The 23,227-nt window shown below is 44.8% G+C and overlaps 1 protein-coding gene and 1 long non-coding RNA gene across 2 annotated transcripts; both read right to left on the bottom strand.

Moving 5' to 3' along the window:
• Window positions 1–2,177: 2,177 nt before the first annotated feature.
• On the bottom strand, window positions 2,178–2,652 carry LOC142312406 (uncharacterized). Its single transcript, XR_012754374.1, has 3 exons — window positions 2,592–2,652; window positions 2,348–2,485; window positions 2,178–2,247 (listed from the first exon to the last, which is right to left on the bottom strand). It is a non-coding gene; the product is annotated as an uncharacterized LOC142312406 (long non-coding RNA).
• A 15,383-nt stretch (window positions 2,653–18,035) lies between these two features.
• On the bottom strand, window positions 18,036–22,081 carry LOC142312374 (uncharacterized). Its single transcript, XM_075351314.1, has 4 exons — window positions 21,705–22,081; window positions 21,527–21,624; window positions 21,239–21,329; window positions 18,036–19,190 (listed from the first exon to the last, which is right to left on the bottom strand). The coding sequence occupies exons 1-4, from the start codon at window positions 21,835–21,837 to the stop codon at window positions 18,055–18,057; spliced, it is 1,458 nt and encodes a 485-aa protein (XP_075207429.1). The 5' UTR covers window positions 21,838–22,081; the 3' UTR covers window positions 18,036–18,054.
• Between the last annotated feature and the right edge of the window lie 1,146 nt (window positions 22,082–23,227).

The raw sequence follows: 23,227 nt of genomic DNA, 5'->3' as shown, positions 1-23,227 counted from the left end.
CTCTCAGATTTTGGTTAACAAATTTGATCACATTATTATGTCCATTACAGGTCACATTAATTAAGCACTTTATAGATTGATCTTTGGTGGCTGATACTCTATTACACTGGTAGGGAGGGATATTCAAGGGAGAGTCGCGGTGGAGTAGGGGCACCAAGAAATGTGGGATGCTAAATCTCCTCTGATAGGTAGCCTGAAAGTAGGGACAGGAAATTTCTGTTCCCCTTCTTGAATCAGACCCATCACAATCCTGTGGTCGCACATTTGTGATATCACTACCTATTGACTCCCACCAAAAACGGGTATCTGTGTGTTCATGGAGCACAACATCATTTTTGGTGAATATGTATTGTTTTTTGACTAAGCAGACAGTTTTTAATGTTTAATTAACTTTTTTGGTTTTAAAGGGATTTTTGGTCTTGTGACTAGTTTTATTATTCTTGCCTCAAGCTCGTTCCCTCTACCAGCATCTACTCTGTGGATGCAACACAGGGGGCCCCGAGGTATGTCCGTTGCATAGGGATGAAAGGATGAAGGTCTGGTCTTCTCTGAGACCTCCTGGTTGGATTGGATAGTGCCAAGTCTGTTTGAAGTTGGCGTTCTGACATCAGACAAACTTTACAATATTGGCATCTATGGAGCTTAACCCTTTTGGTGTCCCAATTGTAGTAGAACATTTTATTTTCATCACATCCAAACACAGCACACATAAACAGTGTGCAGCTACAGTTGAAACCAGAAGTTTACATTCTATCTAAATAGACACATCTGCAGGTTTTTCCCTCCGCTCTCTATACAGACACATCTGCAGGTTTTTCCCTCCGCTCTATATACAGACACATCTGCAGGTTTTTCTCACTATCTGACATGAAATCAGAATAAATCTTTCCCATTTTAGATCAATTAGGAACCAAAACTATTTCTATTTGCCAAATGCCAGAATAATGAGAGAGAGAGAGAATGTTTTCAGGCATTTCTATTCCTTTCTGCACAGTGAAGTTTCCCTCCATGTTATTAGTATTTGGTAGCATTGACCTTATACTGTATGACTTGGGGAAAATGTTTTGAATCTCCTTCCATAAGCTTCTCACAATAGTTTGTAGGAAATTGGGCCCATTCCTCCTGACATAATATAGAGATAGACCTGGCTCACTCAACGTGGGGGTGCTCTGGAATAATAAGTCCAATATAACAAAAGAATATATCCGGCACACCACTATGCAAAAGAGGAATCTTGGAATTGGTTTGAAAAAAACATGGATTTATTGTGTATGTACAGGAAAGTCCGTCCAACGTTTCGATCCAAAAGGATCTTTCACAGGGACAATGGGACTAGTGTGAAAAAAACAACAAAAAACATACATAGAATTAAAAAACAGAAACAAAATGTCATCAGTGGTACACTGTAATGATTATATTACAGACATCATGAAAACAGCAGATACTGCAGTGACAAAGATAACAATATGTATATGTAAATCCATAGATTTCATAGGCACCAACTGATGAAGCATGTAGATCTCCATTAAGACATAAAATAAATAACCATCTGTTGAAACATGAAAGAATTCGTTAGACAAGTGACCATACATAAAAATAAGACACGTACCCTGAGGTATACAAGGGTTGTCAACTCCTATCAGTGCAGGAGGCCATCAAAGTGTACCAGAAGGATGCAAAAGCGGTCTATGAAAAAGGTAGATGAGGAAATGAGATGATGGTTTGAATGAAAAAAGGTCTGATTACGCAAGTCAAACAGGAGAGAGGGAACCTACCTCAGTGTTTCTATAAAGTGATATAGTGCTAAGGGAGTGTCCAACAAGAACGTGCCGTGGTCTTGTGTATAGAAGGGAAAAATCCTAAAGGGGATACATAGGAAAAAAGAGAGAGAGAAGTGAGGGGTAATCTTATGGTCCTACTTATAAAAACAGTTCTTTTTTACAGAGGTCTTTTGTATAAAAGTGTAATGGGGCATATAAGTATCAACCTACCGGATCAATGGAACCAAAAATGTTAGTTACACAATGTCGGATGGGGAAACCGATCATGCCACTGACTGGGTCACATTAGTGTAATTCCTTTATATAACGTGATCTGTATAGGCAATAAGATGTACAATGTGAATAACAAAGGAGGAAGAAAGAAGCAGAAGAGAACAAGGTAAGAGGGTGAACGTACCGGAGAAGGGGGAACCTTGCTGGTAAATAGGGCATTAATATTAAACGTGGAGTGGCACAATGACGGTCACTAAGATGAGAACAAATAATAGGTAGTATATGTTACATGACCCTATATCTCAATAAATATTAGTGACAGGAACAATTGAGAGTACGTAATTCTCCTGTACCTGTAAAATGCGTATCACTGGGTATATGGCTGGTTTGTAGGTAATGGCTTTTGTTGGAAAGACATATACCAGTTCCCTACAGAGGAGGGATCCAATTTGTCTGAGGGGAATTCCCTTACAGCAAGCAGAGCAGGAATGCTGGATTAAGGAGGAAGAAAAGGGGGGAGAGAGACCTGTAATTACTATACACTTATCCCACTGGTGCATATAGAACAGAGAGAAGTGTAAAGCAGAAATAGTATACCTTCCAGAGAGGAGGAATGGCAGTGCTGCCGGCTGAGAATGGGTAAACGGAAGCCTGCAACTAAGGTAATGTAATTATGATTAGCAGGCAAACAAGCATGAAAAGATAAGCATAAAGATAAGAAAAAGGAGAAATAGGCACCCCATGTGGTGTCATTGTTACTGTACCTGCGTTGGTGGGAAGGTGGATCTCCAGTGATGGCGTCAGCACTGTATGTGTGTCTCAGAGGGATCTTTATACACCTCTGCATTAGGACGCTGCGTCCACTTCCTGTATCGGAGTGGAACGCAGCGTGGAGTGTGGAGCGCACGCCTGCGCATGCGCATTGGTCTCGTAACCCGCGCATGCGCAGAACGAATGTAAAACAGTGTTTATCTCTAGATGAAGGAGGTGTGGCGTTGTGATGGTATGTTAAGTGCTTGTTATTGGCTACCATGCGGAAATGAATAGATACTATGCGCGATTAGCGCCTGGGGCATATGTGGACGTTATGCTATGTGTTTATGATAAGGATCAAAAGGGTCATATAATTATGCAAATGTAAGATATGTGTAGGGACACATGAGGGGGCATACTGAATGTGATTTACAGAGGGAAAATGAAGAAGAGGAAGGAGAGAGAGGAGGAAAAAGAGGAGGAAAAAGAGGCAAAAAGAAACAGGAAAGCGGGAAGGAATATATATGAACTAAGGAGAGAGGGGGTTGTGTGAGTGACATAACGCGTCTGGGGAGAATGTTAATATGTGCTGTAAGCTGTGCAGTGGTGGTATGGCTGTGTAGTGGTGGTAGATGGTGATTTACATATAAGAGTGATTTATATAAAAGAGTGAGGGCAGCGAAATAGCAACATATAAACAACATACATGCTAACAGATACTATTGGATAGATAAAAGGACAAGATCAGGTGTGTTCCTAATACAAACCTATATAGTGCTGACAGATGGGAAGTGAGGTACGTGATTACTGTGGTGAGAAGTGGAACGTGATGGAGTGCATCGGGGAGTTCACGTGGCTAGGGGAACCTGGAAGGTAAGCAAAACCATAATCAGACAGGGTAATCAGACAAAAAAATATGCATGCAAACTCGTAAACAAATGTAATGAGAGATGTATCAAAGGGAGACTGCTTGCGTGTTGGAAGGACATGGTATATACTGATGGGGTACCGAACTCAAGCCTGTACCTCGTATTCCCGGTTGAGGCCCTTAGGTTCCAACGTACCCAGAGTATAGATCCAAAAAGACTCCCTTTCCTTAAGTTTCTTAATTCTATCACCACCTCTACGTATTGGAGGAACATGTTCAATGACCTGGAATCTGAGTTGGGCCACTGTATGTTTATGTGTCACAAAATGATGTGGAATGGGTAATAAAATTTGTTGACACCGTATAGTGGACTTATGCTTACTAATCCGGTCTCGGATATGTTGGGTGGTTTCCCCAACATATCCGAGACCGCAAGGACATTTGATCAAGTAAATGACAAAGGACGAGTCACATGTAAAAAAACCTCTGATGGGATAAGTTTTGCCTGTATGTGGATGTGTAAACATACTGCCCCGAGTGAGGTTATTACATTGAAAGCAATGTAAGCATGGAAAATTTCCAACTTTCGGAGTCCCGAGAAAGGTCTGCCGTAACTCTGCCTGTGAAGACCCTATGTCAGCTTTAACAAGGTTGTCCCTCAAATTCTTAGGTCTTTTGTGACAGAAAAGAGGTAAACTTGAAAATTCAGTGATCGAGGGGTAAGCTGTTTGAAGGAGGGACCAATGCTTGGAAATTATGCCTTTGAAGAGAGATGAGAACGGATGGTATGTTTGGACACATGTGACACGTGGGTTGTTGTCCTGTCTAGCTCGTGGTTTCTGTGTATAGTTGTGAGCAATTTCACTAGGGTAGCCTCTGGAGGCAAACTTGTCTCCCATTTCTTGCAGTCGGGTTTGGCGCTGTACAGGATCAGAGACAATACGCTCAATTCTCTTAAATTGGGAGAATGGTAATGCCTTCTTAGTGTGGGAAGGGTGGCAGCTTGAGAAATGCAGAAGACTATTTCTGTCTGTTGGCTTCACAAAAAGATCTGTGCTGATTATGCCGTTGGAAGATAACAGAACCATGGTGTCCAAGAAATTAATTTGTGTTGGGTCACTGTGGATCGTGAACGTGAGCCCTGGTCTATAGGAATTAATGTCATGATAAAATTCATTCAGGGACTCTAGATTGCCACGCCAGACGACAAATATGTCGTCTATATATCTTTTCCACATTAAGGTGTGTTGTACCCACCGGGGATGGTCATAAACGTGTACCGCCTCGAAGTGCGCCATGTAGATATTGGCGTACGGTGGTGCCATGTTTGATCCCATGGCTGTACCCCTTTGCTGTAAATAAAATTGGTCTTCAAACAGAAAGTAATTGTGACCCAGGACAAGGTGTAACAGGTCCATACAGAAAGACTGTTGTGACGGTGTTAATGTCTTATGTAAATCCAGAAACCAGTCTACGGCACGAATACCATCACTGTGCTCGATGCTCGTATATAAACTGTTTACATCAAACGTGACGAGTAAACAGTCGGGTGGAAGCATGCCCAGTTGTGTCACTTGTGTCAGGAAATCAGAAGTGTCTTTTAAATATGACGGAATTCTGGGTATGAGAGGCGTAAGGATCTTATCAATGGTAATTGCAAGGGGTGAGAGAATTGACTCTGTAGAAGCCACTATCGGTCGCCCTGGGGGAGACTGGAGATTCTTGTGGATTTTTGGTAGGATGTAGAAGACAGGTGTGACAGGATTAGGTTTTATAAGGAACTCTGCCAATTTAGTGTCAATTGTACCAAGGTGTAAGTGGTAATCGATTTTGTCCTTAATCAGATTCTGGATCTGAGGCGTGGGGTCACGGGAGATGGGCAGGTATGTGGAACTATCTCCCAATTGTCTATGTATCTCGGCTAGATAGTAGGTCTTGTCAAGTACTACAATGGAGCCTCCTTTGTCAGCAGGTTTAATTACAATTTGTTTATTGTTTTTGAGATCATGAATCGCCCTTTTTTCCTCAACTGTTGTGTTATGTTTAACTTTGTACTCACCACTCTCAATACTTCTAAGTGTTTTATCAATATCATGAGTGACCAGTGAGATATAAGTCTCGACCGGGTGGTAAGTTTTGGGAGGATTGAAAGTGCTAGTTAGCCTTAGGTCAAGGTCACGTAAAGATAGGGTGCCAGAGTTGTCATCCTCTCTGGTGCGTGAACTAAGGTCATCCTGGGCTGCGAAATGGGCCTTGAGTCTCAAAGTCCTGAAAAAGCGTCTCATCTCTTGATCTAACTGAAATGAGTTGAACGCTGGGGTAGGGCAGAACGATAAGCCTTTCTGTAACACTTGAGATTCAGAGAGTGTTAAATTGTGGGAGGAAATATTATAGACTAAATTGGTCCTACCTGGGATCTCGTTTGTATGCGATAGGATGGGTTTGGCCTTCCTCTTACTCCTCCTTGTCTTCCGCCTGGGTGCTGCCGTGTATCTAAAAAACGAGAAGAATTGGAAGAATAGGACTCGCTATCGGAGCTGGAAGAGGCTGAATATCTGTTATAGTTGGGACGACGCGTAGAGTTAAAGTCCATAAAACGCCAGCGGTAGACCCGATCCTTGGCGTAGTCTTCTTGGTCTCGTATAAACTTCAGTCTTTTCCTTTCTTGCAGAGTTTTCTGAAATCCTGCGATTGTTTCCCTTGTCTTCAATTTCAGCTTATCCCATTCTGTGGTAGATAGGGTATTGGAAAGTTGATCTTCTATGGAGTGAATCTTGGGCGTTAATTCGGTGATTTCTTTTTGGAGATATTCTATGGTGAGAACAATAATGTCCATTGAACACTTATTTAGAATACTTTCGTATTTTGTACAGTATTCTGGGTTATCGGAAAAAACCGTAGGGCGTAAAGAAACTCGTAGGCCTCTGGGGATTCTTTGGGCTTTGTGGTATTCCGCAAGGGTACCGCAATGGAGCTCTAGAGCTGTTTGTTTCCTCAGCTCTCTTTCATAGTCCCGCCCGCGCAATTCCTCTGATGGTACTGTTAGAAAGGAAACTGGGACTGTTACCTTGGAGAGGATGTTGGTCACTTGATTACATTCGTTCTGCGCATGCGCGGGTTACGAGACCAATGCGCATGCGCAGGCGTGCGCTCCACACTCCACGCTGCGTTCCACTCCGATACAGGAAGTGGACGCAGCGTCCTAATGCAGAGGTGTATAAAGATCCCTCTGAGACACACATACAGTGCTGACGCCATCACTGGAGATCCACCTTCCCACCAACGCAGGTACAGTAACAATGACACCACATGGGGTGCCTATTTCTCCTTTTTCTTATCTTTATGCTTATCTTTTCATGCTTGTTTGCCTGCTAATCATAATTACATTACCTTAGTTGCAGGCTTCCGTTTACCCATTCTCAGCCGGCAGCACTGCCATTCCTCCTCTCTGGAAGGTATACTATTTCTGCTTTACACTTCTCTCTGTTCTATATGCACCAGTGGGATAAGTGTATAGTAATTACAGGTCTCTCTCCCCCCTTTTCTTCCTCCTTAATCCAGCATTCCTGCTCTGCTTGCTGTAAGGGAATTCCCCTCAGACAAATTGGATCCCTCCTCTGTAGGGAACTGGTATATGTCTTTCCAACAAAAGCCATTACCTACAAACCAGCCATATACCCAGTGATACGCATTTTACAGGTACAGGAGAATTACGTACTCTCAATTGTTCCTGTCACTAATATTTATTGAGATATAGGGTCATGTAACATATACTACCTATTATTTGTTCTCATCTTAGTGACCGTCATTGTGCCACTCCACGTTTAATATTAATGCCCTATTTACCAGCAAGGTTCCCCCTTCTCCGGTACGTTCACCCTCTTACCTTGTTCTCTTCTGCTTCTTTCTTCCTCCTTTGTTATTCACATTGTACATCTTATTGCCTATACAGATCACGTTATATAAAGGAATTACACTAATGTGACCCAGTCAGTGGCATGATCGGTTTCCCCATCCGACATTGTGTAACTAACATTTTTGGTTCCATTGATCCGGTAGGTTGATACTTATATGCCCCATTACACTTTTATACAAAAGACCTCTGTAAAAAAGAACTGTTTTTATAAGTAGGACCATAAGATTACCCCTCACTTCTCTCTCTCTTTTTTCCTATGTATCCCCTTTAGGATTTTTCCCTTCTATACACAAGACCACGGCACGTTCTTGTTGGACACTCCCTTAGCACTATATCACTTTATAGAAACACTGAGGTAGGTTCCCTCTCTCCTGTTTGACTTGCGTAATCAGACCTTTTTTCATTCAAACCATCATCTCATTTCCTCATCTACCTTTTTCATAGACCGCTTTTGCATCCTTCTGGTACACTTTGATGGCCTCCTGCACTGATAGGAGTTGACAACCCTTGTATACCTCAGGGTACGTGTCTTATTTTTATGTATGGTCACTTGTCTAACGAATTCTTTCACGTTTCAACAGATTGTTATTTATTTTATGTCTTAATGGAGATCTACATGCTTCATCAGTTGGTGCCTATGAAATCTATGGATTTACATATACATATTGTTATCTTTGTCACTGCAGTATCTGCTGTTTTCATGATGTCTGTAATATAATCATTACAGTGTACCACTGATGACATTTTGTTTCTGTTTTTTAATTCTATGTATGTTTTTTGTTGTTTTTTTCACACTAGTCCCATTGTCCCTGTGAAAGATCCTTTTGGATCGAAACGTTGGACGGACTTTCCTGTACATACACAATAAATCCATGTTTTTTTCAAACCAATTCCAAGATTCCTCTTTTGCATAGTGGTGTGCCGGATATATTCTTTTGTTACATTCCTCCTGACAGACCTGGTGAAGCTGAGCCATGTTTGTAGGTCGCCGCTTTCCCATAAATTTTCAATAGGATTAAGATCAGGGTTTTATGATGGCCACTCCAAAACTTTGTCATCCTTAACCCCTTAGTGACGGAGCTAATTTTCACCTTAATGACCAGACCAAAGTTTGCAATTCTGACCAGTGTCACTAGGTTATAGCTCTGGAATGCTTCAACAGATCCCATTGATTCTGAGACTGTTTTTTCATTACATATTGGACTTCATGTTAGTACCAAATTTAGGACAATATTTTTTGCGTTTATGAAAAAAATTGAATTTTGGCAAAAATTTTGAAAATTTAGCAATTTTCAACTTTTGAATTTTTTTACCGTTAAACCAGAGAGTTCTGTGATAGTTAATAAATAACATTTCCCACTTGTCTACTTTACATCAGCACAATTTCGGAAACAAAATTTATTTTTGTTAGGAAGTTAGAAGAGTTCAAAGTTTATCAGCGATTTCTCATTTTTACATCAAAATTTACAAAACCATCTTTTTAGGGACCACATCATATTTGAAGTGACTTTGATAGGCCTAGATGACAGAAATTACCCAAAAGTGACACCATTCTAAAAAACTGCACCCCCCCCCCCAAAGTACTCAAAACCACATTCAAAAAGTTTATTAACCCTTCAGGTGCTTCACATGAACAAAAGCAATGTGGAATGAAAAAAAGCAAAAAATAAAATTTTACCTAAAAATGTTGCTCTAACCCAAATTTATTCACTTTTAGAAGAAATAACACAACAAAATAGACACCAAAACTTGTTACCCACTTTCTTATGAACGCGCCGATACCCCACATGTGGTCAGAAACCTCTGTTTGGAGAAATGGGAGGGCTCGGAACAGAACGAGCAATATTTGAATTTTGGAAAGCAAATTTGGCTGAAATAGATTGTAGGCACCATGTTGCATTTACAGGTCCGCTAAGGTACCTAAACAGAAGAAACCCCTCAAAAGTGACACCATTTTGGAAACTAGACCCCTCAAGACTTCTATCTAGGGGTATCGTGAGCATTTTGGACCCACAGGTACTTCAAAGATTTTGATAACGTTACGTTGTCATATTGAGAATTTTAATAATGTTCTCAAAAATGTTGCTTTAGCATCTATTTACTCACTTTTTCAAGAGGTAATTCCAAAAATGTGACATCAATGTTTGTTACCCACTTTCTTATGAGCGCGGTGATACCTCACATGTGGTCTGAAACTTTTGTTTGGACAAATGGGGGGGCTTGGAACGGAAGGAGCAATATTTTAATTTTTGAAAGGAAATTTGACTGAAAAAGATTGTGGGCACCATGTCGTATTTGGAGGTCCCCTAAGGTACCTAAACAGCAGAAACCCACCACAAGTGACCCCATTTTGGAAGCTAGGCCCCTCAAGGAATTTAACTAGATGTTTGGTGAGTACCCTGAACCCCCAGGTGCTTCACAGAATTTTATAACGTTAAGCCATGAAAATAAAAAAATAATATTTTACCACAAAATTGTTACTTCAACCAGGTAGCTTTTTTTCACAAGGGTAACAGGAAAAAAATCACCATAAATTTATTGTGCAATTTCTCCTGAGTTTGGCGATACCTTATATGTGGTCGAAATCAACTGTTTGGGCACACGGCAGGGATAGGAAGGGAAGGAGTGCCATTTGACTGCAAAATTGGCTGGAATCAATAGCGGACGCCATGTTGCATTAGGAGAGCCCCTGAGGTGCCTAAACAGTGAAGCTCCCCAACATGTGGCCCCATTTTAGAAAATAGACCCCTCAAGGAATTTATCTAGATGTTTGGTGAATACCCTGAACCCTCAGGTGCTTCACAGAAGTTTATAATGTTGAGCTGTAAAAATAAAAAAAATACATTTTTACCACAAAATTGTTACTTCAACCAGGTAGCTTTTTTTTTTACAAGTCTAAAAGGAAAAAATTCAGCATAAAATTTATTATGCGATTTCTTCTGTGTATGCTGATACCTTATGTGTGATGGAAATCAACTGTTTGGGAGCAAAGCAGGGCTCGGAAGGAAAGGAGCGCCATTTGACTGCACAATTGGCTGTAATCATTAGCGGACGCTGTGTCGCATTTGGAAAGCCCCTAAGGTGCCTAAACAGTGGAGGTCCCCCACAAGTGACCCCATTCTGGAAGCAAGACACCTCAAGGCTTTTATCTAGGTTTATAGTGAGCATTTTGAATCCACGAGTACTTCACAGAATTTGATAAGCTTAGGTCGCCATATTGAAAATGTTCATTTTTTTCCACAAAAATGTTGCTTTAGCATCAAATTTCTTACTTTTTCAAGAGGCAACAACAAAAAGTGGACCCCACAGGTTGTTATCCAATGTCTTATGAGCGCAGGGATACCCCACATGTGGCCAAAAACCTCTGTTTGGATAAATGGGAGGGCTTGGAATGGAAGGAGCACCATTTGAATTTTGGAAAAGTTGAAATAAATTGCGGGCACCACGTCACATTTGCAGGGCCCCTTTGGTACTTGTACAGCAGAAACCCCCCCACAAGTGACCCCATTTTTGAAACTGGACCCCTCAAGGATTTTATTCAGGAGTATAGTAAGCATTTTGAATCCACAGGTACTTCACAAAAATGTTGCTGTAGCAACAAATTTCTCACTTTTATACTATGTGGCCATTATCCAGAGACACGTCGTCTAGTACACAGTGTCAGCCTTCCTGCAGAGTGAGTGTTGTCCACGGGGGAACGCAGCTGCCCATGCCCACGATTTGGGTTCAGACTGCTGTGGAATTTAGCTATATTTTACATGCAGAGAGCACTCTTGTATCCACAGCATAAATTGACTTGCTGAGGCTTGGAAAGCTGCACCACAGGTCGGTTTATGCTGCGGAGAAAAGAAATGCCGTGGGCGGAGGAGGGGACGCTGCGCTCTCCAACTGCTCGGGTCCGGCCGCTGCTGCGGCTGCTGCTCGGTGGTGGCTCGAGCGGTGGGCCGGATCCCGGGGACTCGAGCGGCGTTCCTCGCCCGTGAGTGAAAAGGGTGGGGATTGATTGTGGGGATTTGATATTGTCCGTGACGCCACCCACGGTTGTGGTGAGACTGGTGACACCACCGCTGCTCTGGACGGGGATCCCGAGAGCGATGACAGGCAGCAGCCTGGATGTTAGTTCTCCCCTCCGTGGGTAGGGGGTTGGTTGCCCCGGGGCCCGGTGATGGGGTAGGGATGGATGGCAGGCGGGTTACAGGGCCTGGTGAGGTGCAGGGTCGCGGGGGCAGCGCTGTGCCGCACGGCACGGTGGTACTCACTCATCCAATGATGTACACAGAGTCTCCGGTAAAACAAACGGCTGGATGGACGGGTCCCACAGACGGCTGCGGTGTTTCTCCTCCCGGCAGGTTGATGGTGACTGCCTTTCCCTGCACCTGTGTAATGTGTACGGTTCTGATGGGTTCCCACCGGTAACCCGCTCCCCAGCTTGAAGGTTGCTGAAGGAGCCCTTTTTGCCCGCAGGCTCTGGCCCTGGGAACTTTAGCCTTGGCGGTGACTGTGTTTCCCTCTCTCGGTTGGACTGTTGCCTTCTGTCGGGACTTGGCTGCTGGGAAACCCAGGAGGTTCCCTTCGCTAACGGATTTGACAAATTCACGGCGACTCCTAGCCTTACCGGGGTCCGTAAGCCCCTGCCGGATGGTGCACGGGTCGGGCCCCGCGAGACCTTCTGGACACTGCCCACCACTGGCAATCTGGGTGGAAGGTCCCGCGGTGACTTGGCCTGGGGTGCTGCCCTGCACCAGCAACCCGGCGCAACCTCAGCCGAGGTGTGGGGGATGGGCACAGGGGTCCTCTTCCACCGGGTCTCCTGCACGGAGCGGCTTGTCGGCTCCGGTTCGGGGGAAGTCTCCGCAGATGCCTCCGGTTCAGGCTTTGGCACCTTCCATGGAAGCAGTTCCGATCGGTCGCGGGCTCCGGCTGCAGGCCGGTCCGCCTGGGCGGACGTGCGGGGTACCGCTACCGGTTGCGGTGGTAGCGGGCCTAGTGGCGTGGGCGCGGTGGCCAATACGGGTAGCGGGGGAGGTAGCTGAGCGAGTGGGTGTGGACCGGGTCCCTTGGCCGCGATGACCGACCCACTAGGGGCACAGGGGCGTGGGTCACTCACCCTCCCTTCCGAAGCTCCCTCTTCCTCGCGTCTCCGCACGGTTGCCACAACCTCCGCCATGTCGGCCTCCCACTCCTCCAGGAGGAGCTGCATCTTGACCTGCAGCCGTTGTTGGAGCTGGGCGGTCCGGATCTCCACCCACGCCGCGGTTCCAGGCGCGGGGGCTACGGTGCTGCGGGACGGCATGAACATGGCTCTGGCGGCCTCTTCCAGGAACCAGCAACAAGATGGCCGCAGGGTCCTGGCGTCCCTGCTTTTATAGCCGCGGGCTACATGCGGCCAGACGCCATCAGTCCCCCTTAGTCTCTTTCCGGCTCCTCCTCTACAGGGGCGGGGTTTTGGCCTTCGTGCCTCCACTGCTCGAGGAGACGCTCGAGCGGGAATTTTTCGCGCCCAAAATGGCGGCTTCTCAAATTTTTTGGCCGGACACCTCCGGCGGTCACAAGGCGCACCTCTACCAGACGGCAGAGCGGTAAGATCCTGTTCATGACGCCAAGTTGTCGCGGGTGGAGGAGAGGACGCTGCGCTCTCCCACTGCTCGGGTCCGGCCGCTGCTGCGGCTGCTGCTCGGTGGTGGCTCGAGCGGTGGGCCGGATCCCGGGGACTCGAGCGGCGTTCCTCGCCCGTAAGTGAAAAGGGTGGGGATTGATTGTGGGGATTTGATATTGTCCGTGACGCCACCCATGGTTGTGGTGAGATTGGTGACACCACTGCTGCTCTGGATGGGGATCCCGGGAGCGATGACAGGGAGCAGCCTGGATGTTAGTTCTCCCCTCCGTGGGTAGGGGGTTAGTTGCCCCGAGGCCCGGTGATGGGGTAGGGATGGATGGCAGGCGGGTTACAGGGCCTGGTGAGGTGCAGGGTCGCGGGGGCAGCGCTGTGCCGCACGGCACGGTGGTACTCACTCATCCAATGATGTACACAGAGTCTCCGGTAAAACAAATGGCTGGATGGACGGGTCCCACAGACGGCTGCGGTGTTTCTCCTCTCGCCAGGTTGATGGTGACTGCCTTTCCCTGCACCTGTGTAGTGTGTACGGTTCCGATGGGTTCCCACCGGTAACCCGCTCCCCAGCTTGAAGGTTGCTGAAAGAGCCCTTTTTGCCCGCAGGCTCTGGCCCTGGGAACTTTAGCCTTGGCGGTGACTGTGTTTCCCTCTCTCGGTTGGACTGTTGCCTTCTGTCGGGACTTGGCTGCTGGGAAACCCAGGAGGTTCCCTTTGCTAACGGATTTGACAATTCACGGCGACTCCTAGCCTTGCCGGGGTCCGTAAGCCCCTGCCGGATGGTGCTGGCTTCTCTTTGCGTACCGCTCCGGTAGGCCTCTCCTGCAGACTGTCACCACCGTCTGCCAACCTTGCTGATCCGTCCGGGCCACACACCCGGACCACTTCTGTCTACTCCTCTACCACTTCCCTTCCTCTCACTTTCACTTCCAAAACTCAACTCCCTCTTTTCCTGCCTCCAGGACTGTGAACTCCTCGGTGGGCGGGACCAACTGCCTGGCCCACCCCCTGGTGTGAACATCAGCCCCTGGAGGGAGGCAACAAGGGTTTTTGTCCGACTTCGGTGTGCCTGACCGGGAGTGTGGGGTGTGTTGGTGTTGTTCTGTGACGACCTGGCTTGTCCAGGGCGCCACAGAAGCACAACGGGCATGGGATTTGTAAAAATCCTTCCACTGTGCTTCTACTGCACAATGCAGCGTTATGGACACACGGAAAACACTCTGCGCCCAAAGCGCTGCAAACCCTGATCGTGAGCGCACAGCTTAAAATGCTACAATGGATGAATGGATAGATGTCAAACAAATATAACGTCCCACCCCCTGCATATTCTAAGCTGGCGCCCTTTAGTGCCTTTCATGTGGCACTAAAGGGTGCCTACCCTTGTATTTAGCCCCCCAAGAAAATAATAATTAAAATAAACGATGTGGGGTCCCCCCTATATTTGATAGCCAGCTAGGGTAAAGCAGACCTGCAGTAGCCTGCAAACCACAGCTGACAGCTTCACCTTGGCTGGTGATCAATTTGGAGGGCTCCCCAGACTGTTTTTTTTTTTTAAAAAGAAACAAACAAACGTGGGGTCCCCCCCAAATTAGATCACCAGCCAAGGTGAAGCTGACAGCTGGGGTCTGGTATTCTCAGGGTGGGAAGAGCCATGGTTATTGGACTCTTCCCAGCCTAAAAATAGCACGCCTATTAGATGCGCCAATCCTGGCGCTTTGCCCCAACTCATCCCGTTGCCCTGGTGCGGTGGCAAACGGGGTAATATATGGGGTTGATACCAGATGTGTAATGTCACCTGACATCAAGCCCAGCAGTTAGTTATATCACGGCGTCTATCAGATACCCGACATAACTAATTGACAGTATTAAGAAAAAAAATTACAACAAAAAAAAAAATTATTTGAAAAAACACTCCCCAAAACATTCCCTGTTATGATCCGGAACCATGGAAGACCACCATAAATCATTGGTAAAAGGTGACAAGAGCATTGGCAACTAATCTTGCCGCCATCCCCTTACTAACCATCAACACTAGAAGTAGCCGAGGGGTAAACTAACATCCTGTGCACCGCGAACTCAGCCGGAGAACTAGCTATCCTAAAGGAAGGAAAGATGAATAACTCTCTGCCTCAAAAAATAGATAAAGAATAGCAAGCCCCCCACATTCAAAGACTGCGGTGATATAGGAAAACACAATACACAGATAGATGATAGGATTAGCAAAAGGTGAGGCCCTACTGACTAAACAGGACAGGATAGGAAAGAGACTGATGGTGGCCAGAGAAAAACCCTGAAATAATCAAAAAACCTGATAGTACAAAAAGCCCTCAGATCACTAGATCTGAACTCCGTCCTATACCAGGCGCTCTTGTCATACCAATGAACAGAAAGCAGGAATCATTATAAATTCAAGAAGCAACAAACACATGGACTAATAGGAGCAATACTCCAAACATAGCTGCAGGGAGCTTGCCAGCTAAGCAACTGACAGGGAAGATCCCTGCATGCAAATAAACTGAAAACAACCACAGCAAATGACAAACTCAGATAAGAGCAAAAAGAACCAAACAACAAATAAAGAGCCAAGCACTTATCTGGGGTAGATGTGGTCTGGAGCAAGATGAAGCAGGCTGGTGTACAAAGAACAACTGACATCCGGCATAGCCTGCTATCAGACCAGGGTTTAAATAGGAAGAGAGTTAGCAATGGAAACACCCATTGCTCAACATACCTGGTCTCTGACCAAACCATTCCTGGCCACAAGAGGGAGCCTCACAGCTGCAAAACCATAACTGACATTCACAACAATTCCCTCTTTCACCAATTTATTGAAAAGAGAAAAAAATCGGGTCCCCTGTAATCCATTTTGGAAGTCCCACGACGATTCTGGACCTTCTAGAATATGGGGGCACATTCAGGGAATGTATCCCCATTTTCTAGGAGTGCAGACCCTCCATGTGAGGAGAGTGGGTGCAAAGAATTTGCACCCACTCTCCCCGGGACACAGAAGCAGAGTCCGTGCAGCTCTCTGAACACAGGAAGCTGGCTGTCAGCTGCTCTGCACATGTGACCAGCGCTACAGAAGAAGAGGAGGGATCACGGGGATCGCCAAGGCTAAGGTACGGGGGACACCGGGAGACACCGGGGAGGTATAGGGGGTGACCTGGCAGGGCCTGGGGAGGAGTTTTCTGTCACATGTGTCCTGGCACATGCGACAGAAATCAGAGGGAGAGGGTGAATGCGGGCGGCGCGCTGCTGTGCGCACCGGTGTGCGCATTGTCGTCTTGGATTATGGAGGGGGGGCACTTTGGCGACACCAGGACACCGGATGGGACCGGGGAGGAGATTTATCTCCCAGCTGACATGTTTGATCATGCCAGGTGGAAGATAAATCATTTTTTACTGTCACTGTCATTTATTGTAACGTGATCATCGGTATATGGTGTATACCGGTGATCACGTGAGCGGGGACCGGAAAAAACGGCCTGAATCATGATCTCCAGGGTCTCAGCTAGCCCCGGTAGCTGAAACCCCAGAGATTTTCCGTCGCTGGGGGGTGCTACAAGCTTTTTTTGGCATGACGTCTCAAAGCGTCGGTGCAGAACAAGTACCCTGTTTTTCCGACGTCTTGAGACGTTAGGCCGTCGTTATGGGGTTAAGCCACTTTGTAACCAGTTTGGCAGTATGCTTTGGGTCATTGTCCATTTGGAAGACCCATTTCTGCCCAAGCTTTAAATTCCTGGTTGATGTCTTGAGATGTTGCTTCAGTATTGCCACATAATCTTTTTTCTTCATGATGCTATTTTGTGAAGTGCACTAGTCCCTCCTGCAGCAAAACAACCCCACAGCATGATACTGTCGCCCCCGTGTTTCACAGTTGGGATGGTGATCTTAGGCTTCAACGCTTCTCCCTTTTAACTCCAAACGTAACAATGGTCATTATGGTCAAACAGTTTAATTTTAGTTTCCTCAGACAACAGGACAGGTCTCCCAAAAATTAAGGTCTTTGTTCCTGTGTGCATTTGCAAACATTAATCTGGCTTTTTATGATTCTTTTGGAGTAATGGCTTCTTTCGGGCAGAGTGGCCTTTCAGCCCATGTTGATATAGTACTCATTTCACTGTGAATAATAATAGAATCTTACCAACTTCTGACAGCATCTTCACAAGGTCTTTTGCTTTTGTTCTTGGGTTGATATGCACATGTCTGACCAAAGCACGTTTATCTCTGGTATACAGTACCCATCTCCTTCCTGAGCGGTATAATGGCTGGATATTTCCATCTTGTTTGTAGTTGCATAAAATTGTTTGTACAAATTACCAAGGCACCTTCAGGCATCTGCAATTTGCACCCAAGGATGAACCAGACTTGTGCAAGTCCACAATCCTCTTCATCAGATATTGGTGATTTCTTGTCACTTTCCCATGATGCTACACAAACAAGCAGTGTCTTTCAGGTGTGGATTACAATACATACACAGGTATGTCTCTAATTAACTCAGATGTTTTCAATAAACCTATCAGAAGCTTCCAAAGACATGACATCATCATATGGGCTGTCCCATATTGTTTAAAGGCATAGTTCTCTTGTGTATGTAAAGTTTTGACTTTGCAGAAAGTAATAAAAATTCCTGAAAACATTCTCTCTCTCTCATTATTCTGGCATTTCGCAAATATAAATAATATTAGTTCCCCTTTGACCTAAAACAGGAAAGGTTTATTCTGATTTTATGCCAGATAGTGAGAAAAACATGCAGATGTGTCTTTTTAGATAGTGGATGGAAACTTTTGGTTTCATCTATAGATGTTTGATTTTTTTTTTTAGATATTCACATTGACTTGGAAAATGTATAGCAAACTCCTTATGTATTGACGGCAAAACCAAATATCCCACAGTTATTTTATTAATATGATCAATAAAAATATTTAAGCGAAAAACATTTTCTACATTCAGAGTATGAAAACAGCTTTTGACCTGTGTGATTTAGATGGGTATAACTTAACTTTTCAGAACCACATTTCTCACATTCAGAAGAAGAAAATGACTTCTCCCCTGTGTGAGTTTTTAGATGTTCAAGAAGAGTTGATTTCCAGGTAAAACAATCACCACATTCTGGGCATGTAAATAGCTTCACTTCTGTGTGAATTCTCTCATGTTTAACCAGACTTGATTTATCTATAAAACATTTCCCACAATCAGAGCATGGAAATGGCTTCTCCCCCGTGTGAATTCTCCTATGTCTAACCAGATCTGATTTCTGATTAAAACATTTCTCACATTCTGAACATGAATATGGCTTCTCCCCTGTATGAGTTTTTTTATGATCAATGAGAATTGATTTCTGATTAAAACACTTCCCACATTCTGAACAGGAGTATGGCTTCTCCCCTGTGTGAATTCTCTGATGTCTAACTAGGTCTGATTTATGACTAAAACATTTCCCACATTCAGAACACAAAAATGGCTTCTCACCAGAGTGAGTTTTTTGATGGTTGGCTAGATTTGATTTTCGAGTGAAACATTTCTCACATTCTGGGCATGAAAATGGCTTCTCCCCTGTGTGAGTTTTCTGATGTGTAACAAGATGTGCTTTTTTAGTAAAATATTTCTGACATTCAGTACATGAAAATGGCTTCAAACCTGTGTGAGACTTTTGATGCTCAACAAGATGTGATTTCTGTGTAAAACATTTCCCACATTGTGGACATGAATATGGCTTCTCACCTGTGTGGGTTCTCTGATGTGTAACAAGACTCCATTTAGCAGTAAAACGTTTCCCACATTCTAAACATACAAATGGCTTCTCCCCTATCCGGGCTGTTCCATGTTCCAAATCCCTTTTGTGACTTTTATTTTGTTTATCAGTCTGTGATGAATCAGGACATAGGACCTGTTGGAAAGGATCAGGAGAAAGATCTTTGATGTGGAGGGCTGATGGTATATCTGAGATAAAGGCATGCTCTTCATATGTATTATCCAGTGTGACAAGATCATCTGTGTTACAATCTAAGGATAATAGATGTTCTTCTGAGGTATTGGTGCCGTCATCTGCCAAGAAATAAACAGAGTTTATTAATTTTTTGTAATATCGCCTTGAAATTATATTGATAAGTTATAACGTTGCTGGTACACGGTAATGCCTATAGATGAGTGAATCTTTTGAAATTAAAATTCACTGAATTTTCCCCAAAAATTTAATTTGCGATGAATACCTTTGCACAAATTTTAATACTGGAGATGAGATAGAGATAGAGAGATTTTTTTATGTGAACCACAAATAGAATCTGAAAATGTTCAATTTCATGTAAAACCACAAATTTTGGAAAATTCGAGTTGAACTTGATCCTTTGCGAATCGAACTGCTCATCTCTAGTAAAACGACCTTTTTTCTGTCCAAACAAATTAAGTAACAAAGAACATCCAAAACTGTGAATAGGTTTGGCTATGCACAGCAAAACTTGTCCAGAAAGTTAAAAGATGGATGGGTGTAAGAGTAGGAAGGAAGAGGCAGGTTAACAAAAAAACGGTATAAAAACCAGAACAGGTATTGAAAGTTGTGTGATAAAGCGGGCTTTACACGCTACGACATCGCTAATGCGGAGTCGTTGGGGTCACGGAATTCGTGACGCACATCCGGCCGCATTAGCGATGCCGTTGCGTGTGACACCGATAAGCGATTTTGCATCGTTGCAAAAACATGCAAAATCACTAATCGGCGACACGGGGGTCCATTCTCAAATCTCGTTACTGCAGCAGTAACGAGGTTGTTCCTCGTTCCTGCGGCAGCACACATCGCTGCGTGTGACGCCGCAGGAACGAGGAAGCTCCCCTTACCTGCCTCCCGGCCGCTATGCGGAAGGAAGGAGGTGGGCGGGATGTTACGTCCCGCTCATCTCCGCCCCTCCGCTGCTATTGGGCGGCGGTTCAGTGACGTTTCAGTGACGTCGCTGTGACGCCGCACGGACCGCCCCTTAGAAAGGAGGCGGTTCGCCGGTCACAGCGACGTCGCCGGACAGGTAAGTATGTGTGACGGCTGTGGGCGATGTTGTGCGGCACGGGCAGCGATATGCCCGTGTCGCGCAACAGATAGGGGCGGGTACCCACATTAGCGATATCGGGACCGATATCGCAGTGTGTAAAGTAGCCTTAACTCTAAACCTTACAGATTGTGTATAGGAGTGCCTATCACCAATCTTGGACTGCCCTTTTTATTTAAGCATGAGCAGCCCTCCACTTGTGGTTTTATTTATTTATTTATTTTAAATACTGTTATTATTTATTTTAACAGCCTTCAGCTCGATCTCGAGCTATGGCGACTTAATGTATGAACAATCTGTAGGAAGATCGATCTTCTGCAAGCCTATATAGGTCCACAGGGTCTTCTCTGCTGTTATCTTGATTGTACCAAGCCATCAAGTTGCTGGTTTTCTTTTCGCCTTGTTTCTTCTCTTCCTCCACCCATTATATTCTCCACTGACTGCTCTCTTTGTATGATGTGTCCAAAGTAGCCAAGTCGTAGATCCTATTTCAAGTGACTTGCCTGGGTTGATTTGTTCAAATATTGTTGGTTTTTTTCCCTCTTACGATCCATGGTATTGATAACATCCTTCTCTATTACCACATTTCAAAGGAATTGATTCTTCTGTCTTGTTCCTTTATCGTCTAGGTTTTGAACTCATATGCTACTACAGAAATGACCAGACTATGTAGAAGCTGTGCCTTGGTCACCAGTGAAATGTTATTCGATTTGAGGACCTTGTACAGTCATTTCACTGTTGATAGCTATTCTCCTACTAACTTTGTGTTGTCACTGCATCTTAAATGATCATTGATCCGAGTAGGTTTAAGTTTAAAACTTCCATTTCATCATTGTCCATCTCAAATTTTTCTCGGTCATATCTGGCAGTAGTCAATATCTTTGTCTTCTTTGTATTGAGTTGGAGTCCCATGTTCTAACTTTCCATTTTGACATTGCATAATAAGTCATTCATTCCATCTACGCTTGCTGCCGTCAATGTTGAATTATATGCGTATTTAATATGTTGATAACAATAAGAAAAATTTTATCTTTTCTACATTTAGTGGTCACTACTCACCTGGGTAGTCATCTGTAGGAATCTCCTCTTTATTCCACTCGTCACCCCTCACATATGTCTCTGTAGTATTAATATGGGTCAGATCTTCACCCTGAAACAAATATTGTAAAAGTCACAGACAGATGGAGAAGTCCCATCTATGATCAGCTCTAATCCTGCCATCTCCACCGCTCTCATTACACAAGTATAACACATATAATGCTGGAGGATAAAACAAGACTGAGCACAAGACCTTCACAGCCGTCTACACATCATAGGGAGATTTCATGGCACCTTCTCTCCATCTACCTGATGATCCTGAGGAACATCGGGATCTTCTTGTTTACAGTCCTGTGGGAGAAGAGGACGGGGACATCTCTCTGGTGTTGTCCTCTTACTGGATAGAACTGGAGACACATACAGGGACTGAATTCATTCCTTACATACAGATAATTATAGGCCGTGTGTATTTAGTCCTGTCTATTACCTGGTGATGTGATGGGCTGGGGAACCTCCATTATGATGTCCTTGTACTGATCTTTGTGTTCTTCTAAATACTCCCACTCCTCCATGGAGAAATAGACGGTGACGTCCTGACACCTTATAGGAACCTGACACATACAATGATACCGTCACCCCGATCCCTTCATAGCGTTACTGTATAATGTCCCAGCATTCCCAGCAGTGTCACCTCTCCAGTCAGCAGCTCAATCATCTTGTAGGTGAGTTCTAGGATCTTCTGGTCATTGATGTCCTCATGTATCGGGGGGTGAAGTGGAGGCCCCGTGATTGGGCTCAGGGGTCTTCCCCATCCCTCAGACACAGGGGCCTGACAGCGCTCACTAGAGGTCTTCTTCACTACTGTGTAATCCTGGTTATGGAGAGACACAGTAAGAAATCTCACTACAGACATTTCCAGAGTCCTCACCTCTCCAGTCCTGTCCATCTGTTATTCCCATAGATAAGAATGATATAATGTGACGTCATCAGAATCTCTCACCTCTCCAGTAAGCCGGAAGAGGATCTCTAGGGTGAGGTGTAATATCCTCTCTGCCATCTTGTTCCGTTCCCTATCCATCCTAAACGGGTAAGGAAAATTATTTAAGTCGATTATTAGTATCTGATATTGGAGGAACCTAAATGGAAATAAGATAAGCTGGTATAATAAGAAATCACATATAACGCAATTATTGGAGATTTTATCTGATGTATGACTATGGTTTACCATCATGGAGAGTAATGTAGCAGATTTTAGCTTTCAGCAGAATGTTTTGGGAGAATAAACTGTTTTACTTGGGACATACAGCAACCATAATCTACACAATCACAACACAGAGGATACAAAAGAGAATGAAAAAAAACAAACCAGAGAAGTCAAACAAAACAGACTGTTATCTACTCAAAGTTGTCCCTCCAGGATGAGTCCATTGGGCCCAACACTGCAAAAAAAACCCTCACAGGATGTCCCACGTACCGGAGACATGGTGTGTGAAGGGGGTCTTGCTTCAGTTCTCTAGTCTTATTTACCCGTGATACATTGCCTCAGTAACCTGACTGTAATTTTAGTGTGTTCCTTGATGTTATGATTTTGCCACCTCAGCTCTTATATAATTTTTTAACCCCTTTTATGTTGGCTTTATTCTACAGACAGGGTTGAATTTAGAAATGATGCATTACTTTATCAAACTCTAAAGGCTACTTTACACACTGCTATATCGGTCCCGATATCGCTAGTGTGGGTACCCGCCGCCATCTGTTGCGCGACACGGGCAAATCGCTGCCCGTGCCGCACAACATTGCCCAGACCCGTCACACATACTTACCTGTCCGGCGACGTCGCTGTGACCGGCGAACCGCCTCCTTTCTAAGGGGGCGGTCCGTGCGGCGTCACAGCGACGTCACTGAACCGCCGCCCAATAGCAGCGGAGGGGCGGAGATGAGCGGGACGTAACATCCCGCCCACCTCCTTCCTTCCGCATAGCAGCCGGGAGGCAGGTAAGGGGAGCTTCC

The sequence above is a fragment of the Anomaloglossus baeobatrachus genome, chromosome 5 (assembly GCF_048569485.1).
Source record: "Anomaloglossus baeobatrachus isolate aAnoBae1 chromosome 5, aAnoBae1.hap1, whole genome shotgun sequence".
In the NCBI taxonomy this organism is placed as follows: domain Eukaryota; kingdom Metazoa; phylum Chordata; class Amphibia; order Anura; family Aromobatidae; genus Anomaloglossus; species Anomaloglossus baeobatrachus.
This window is presented reverse-complemented; position numbering and strand designations above follow the sequence as displayed.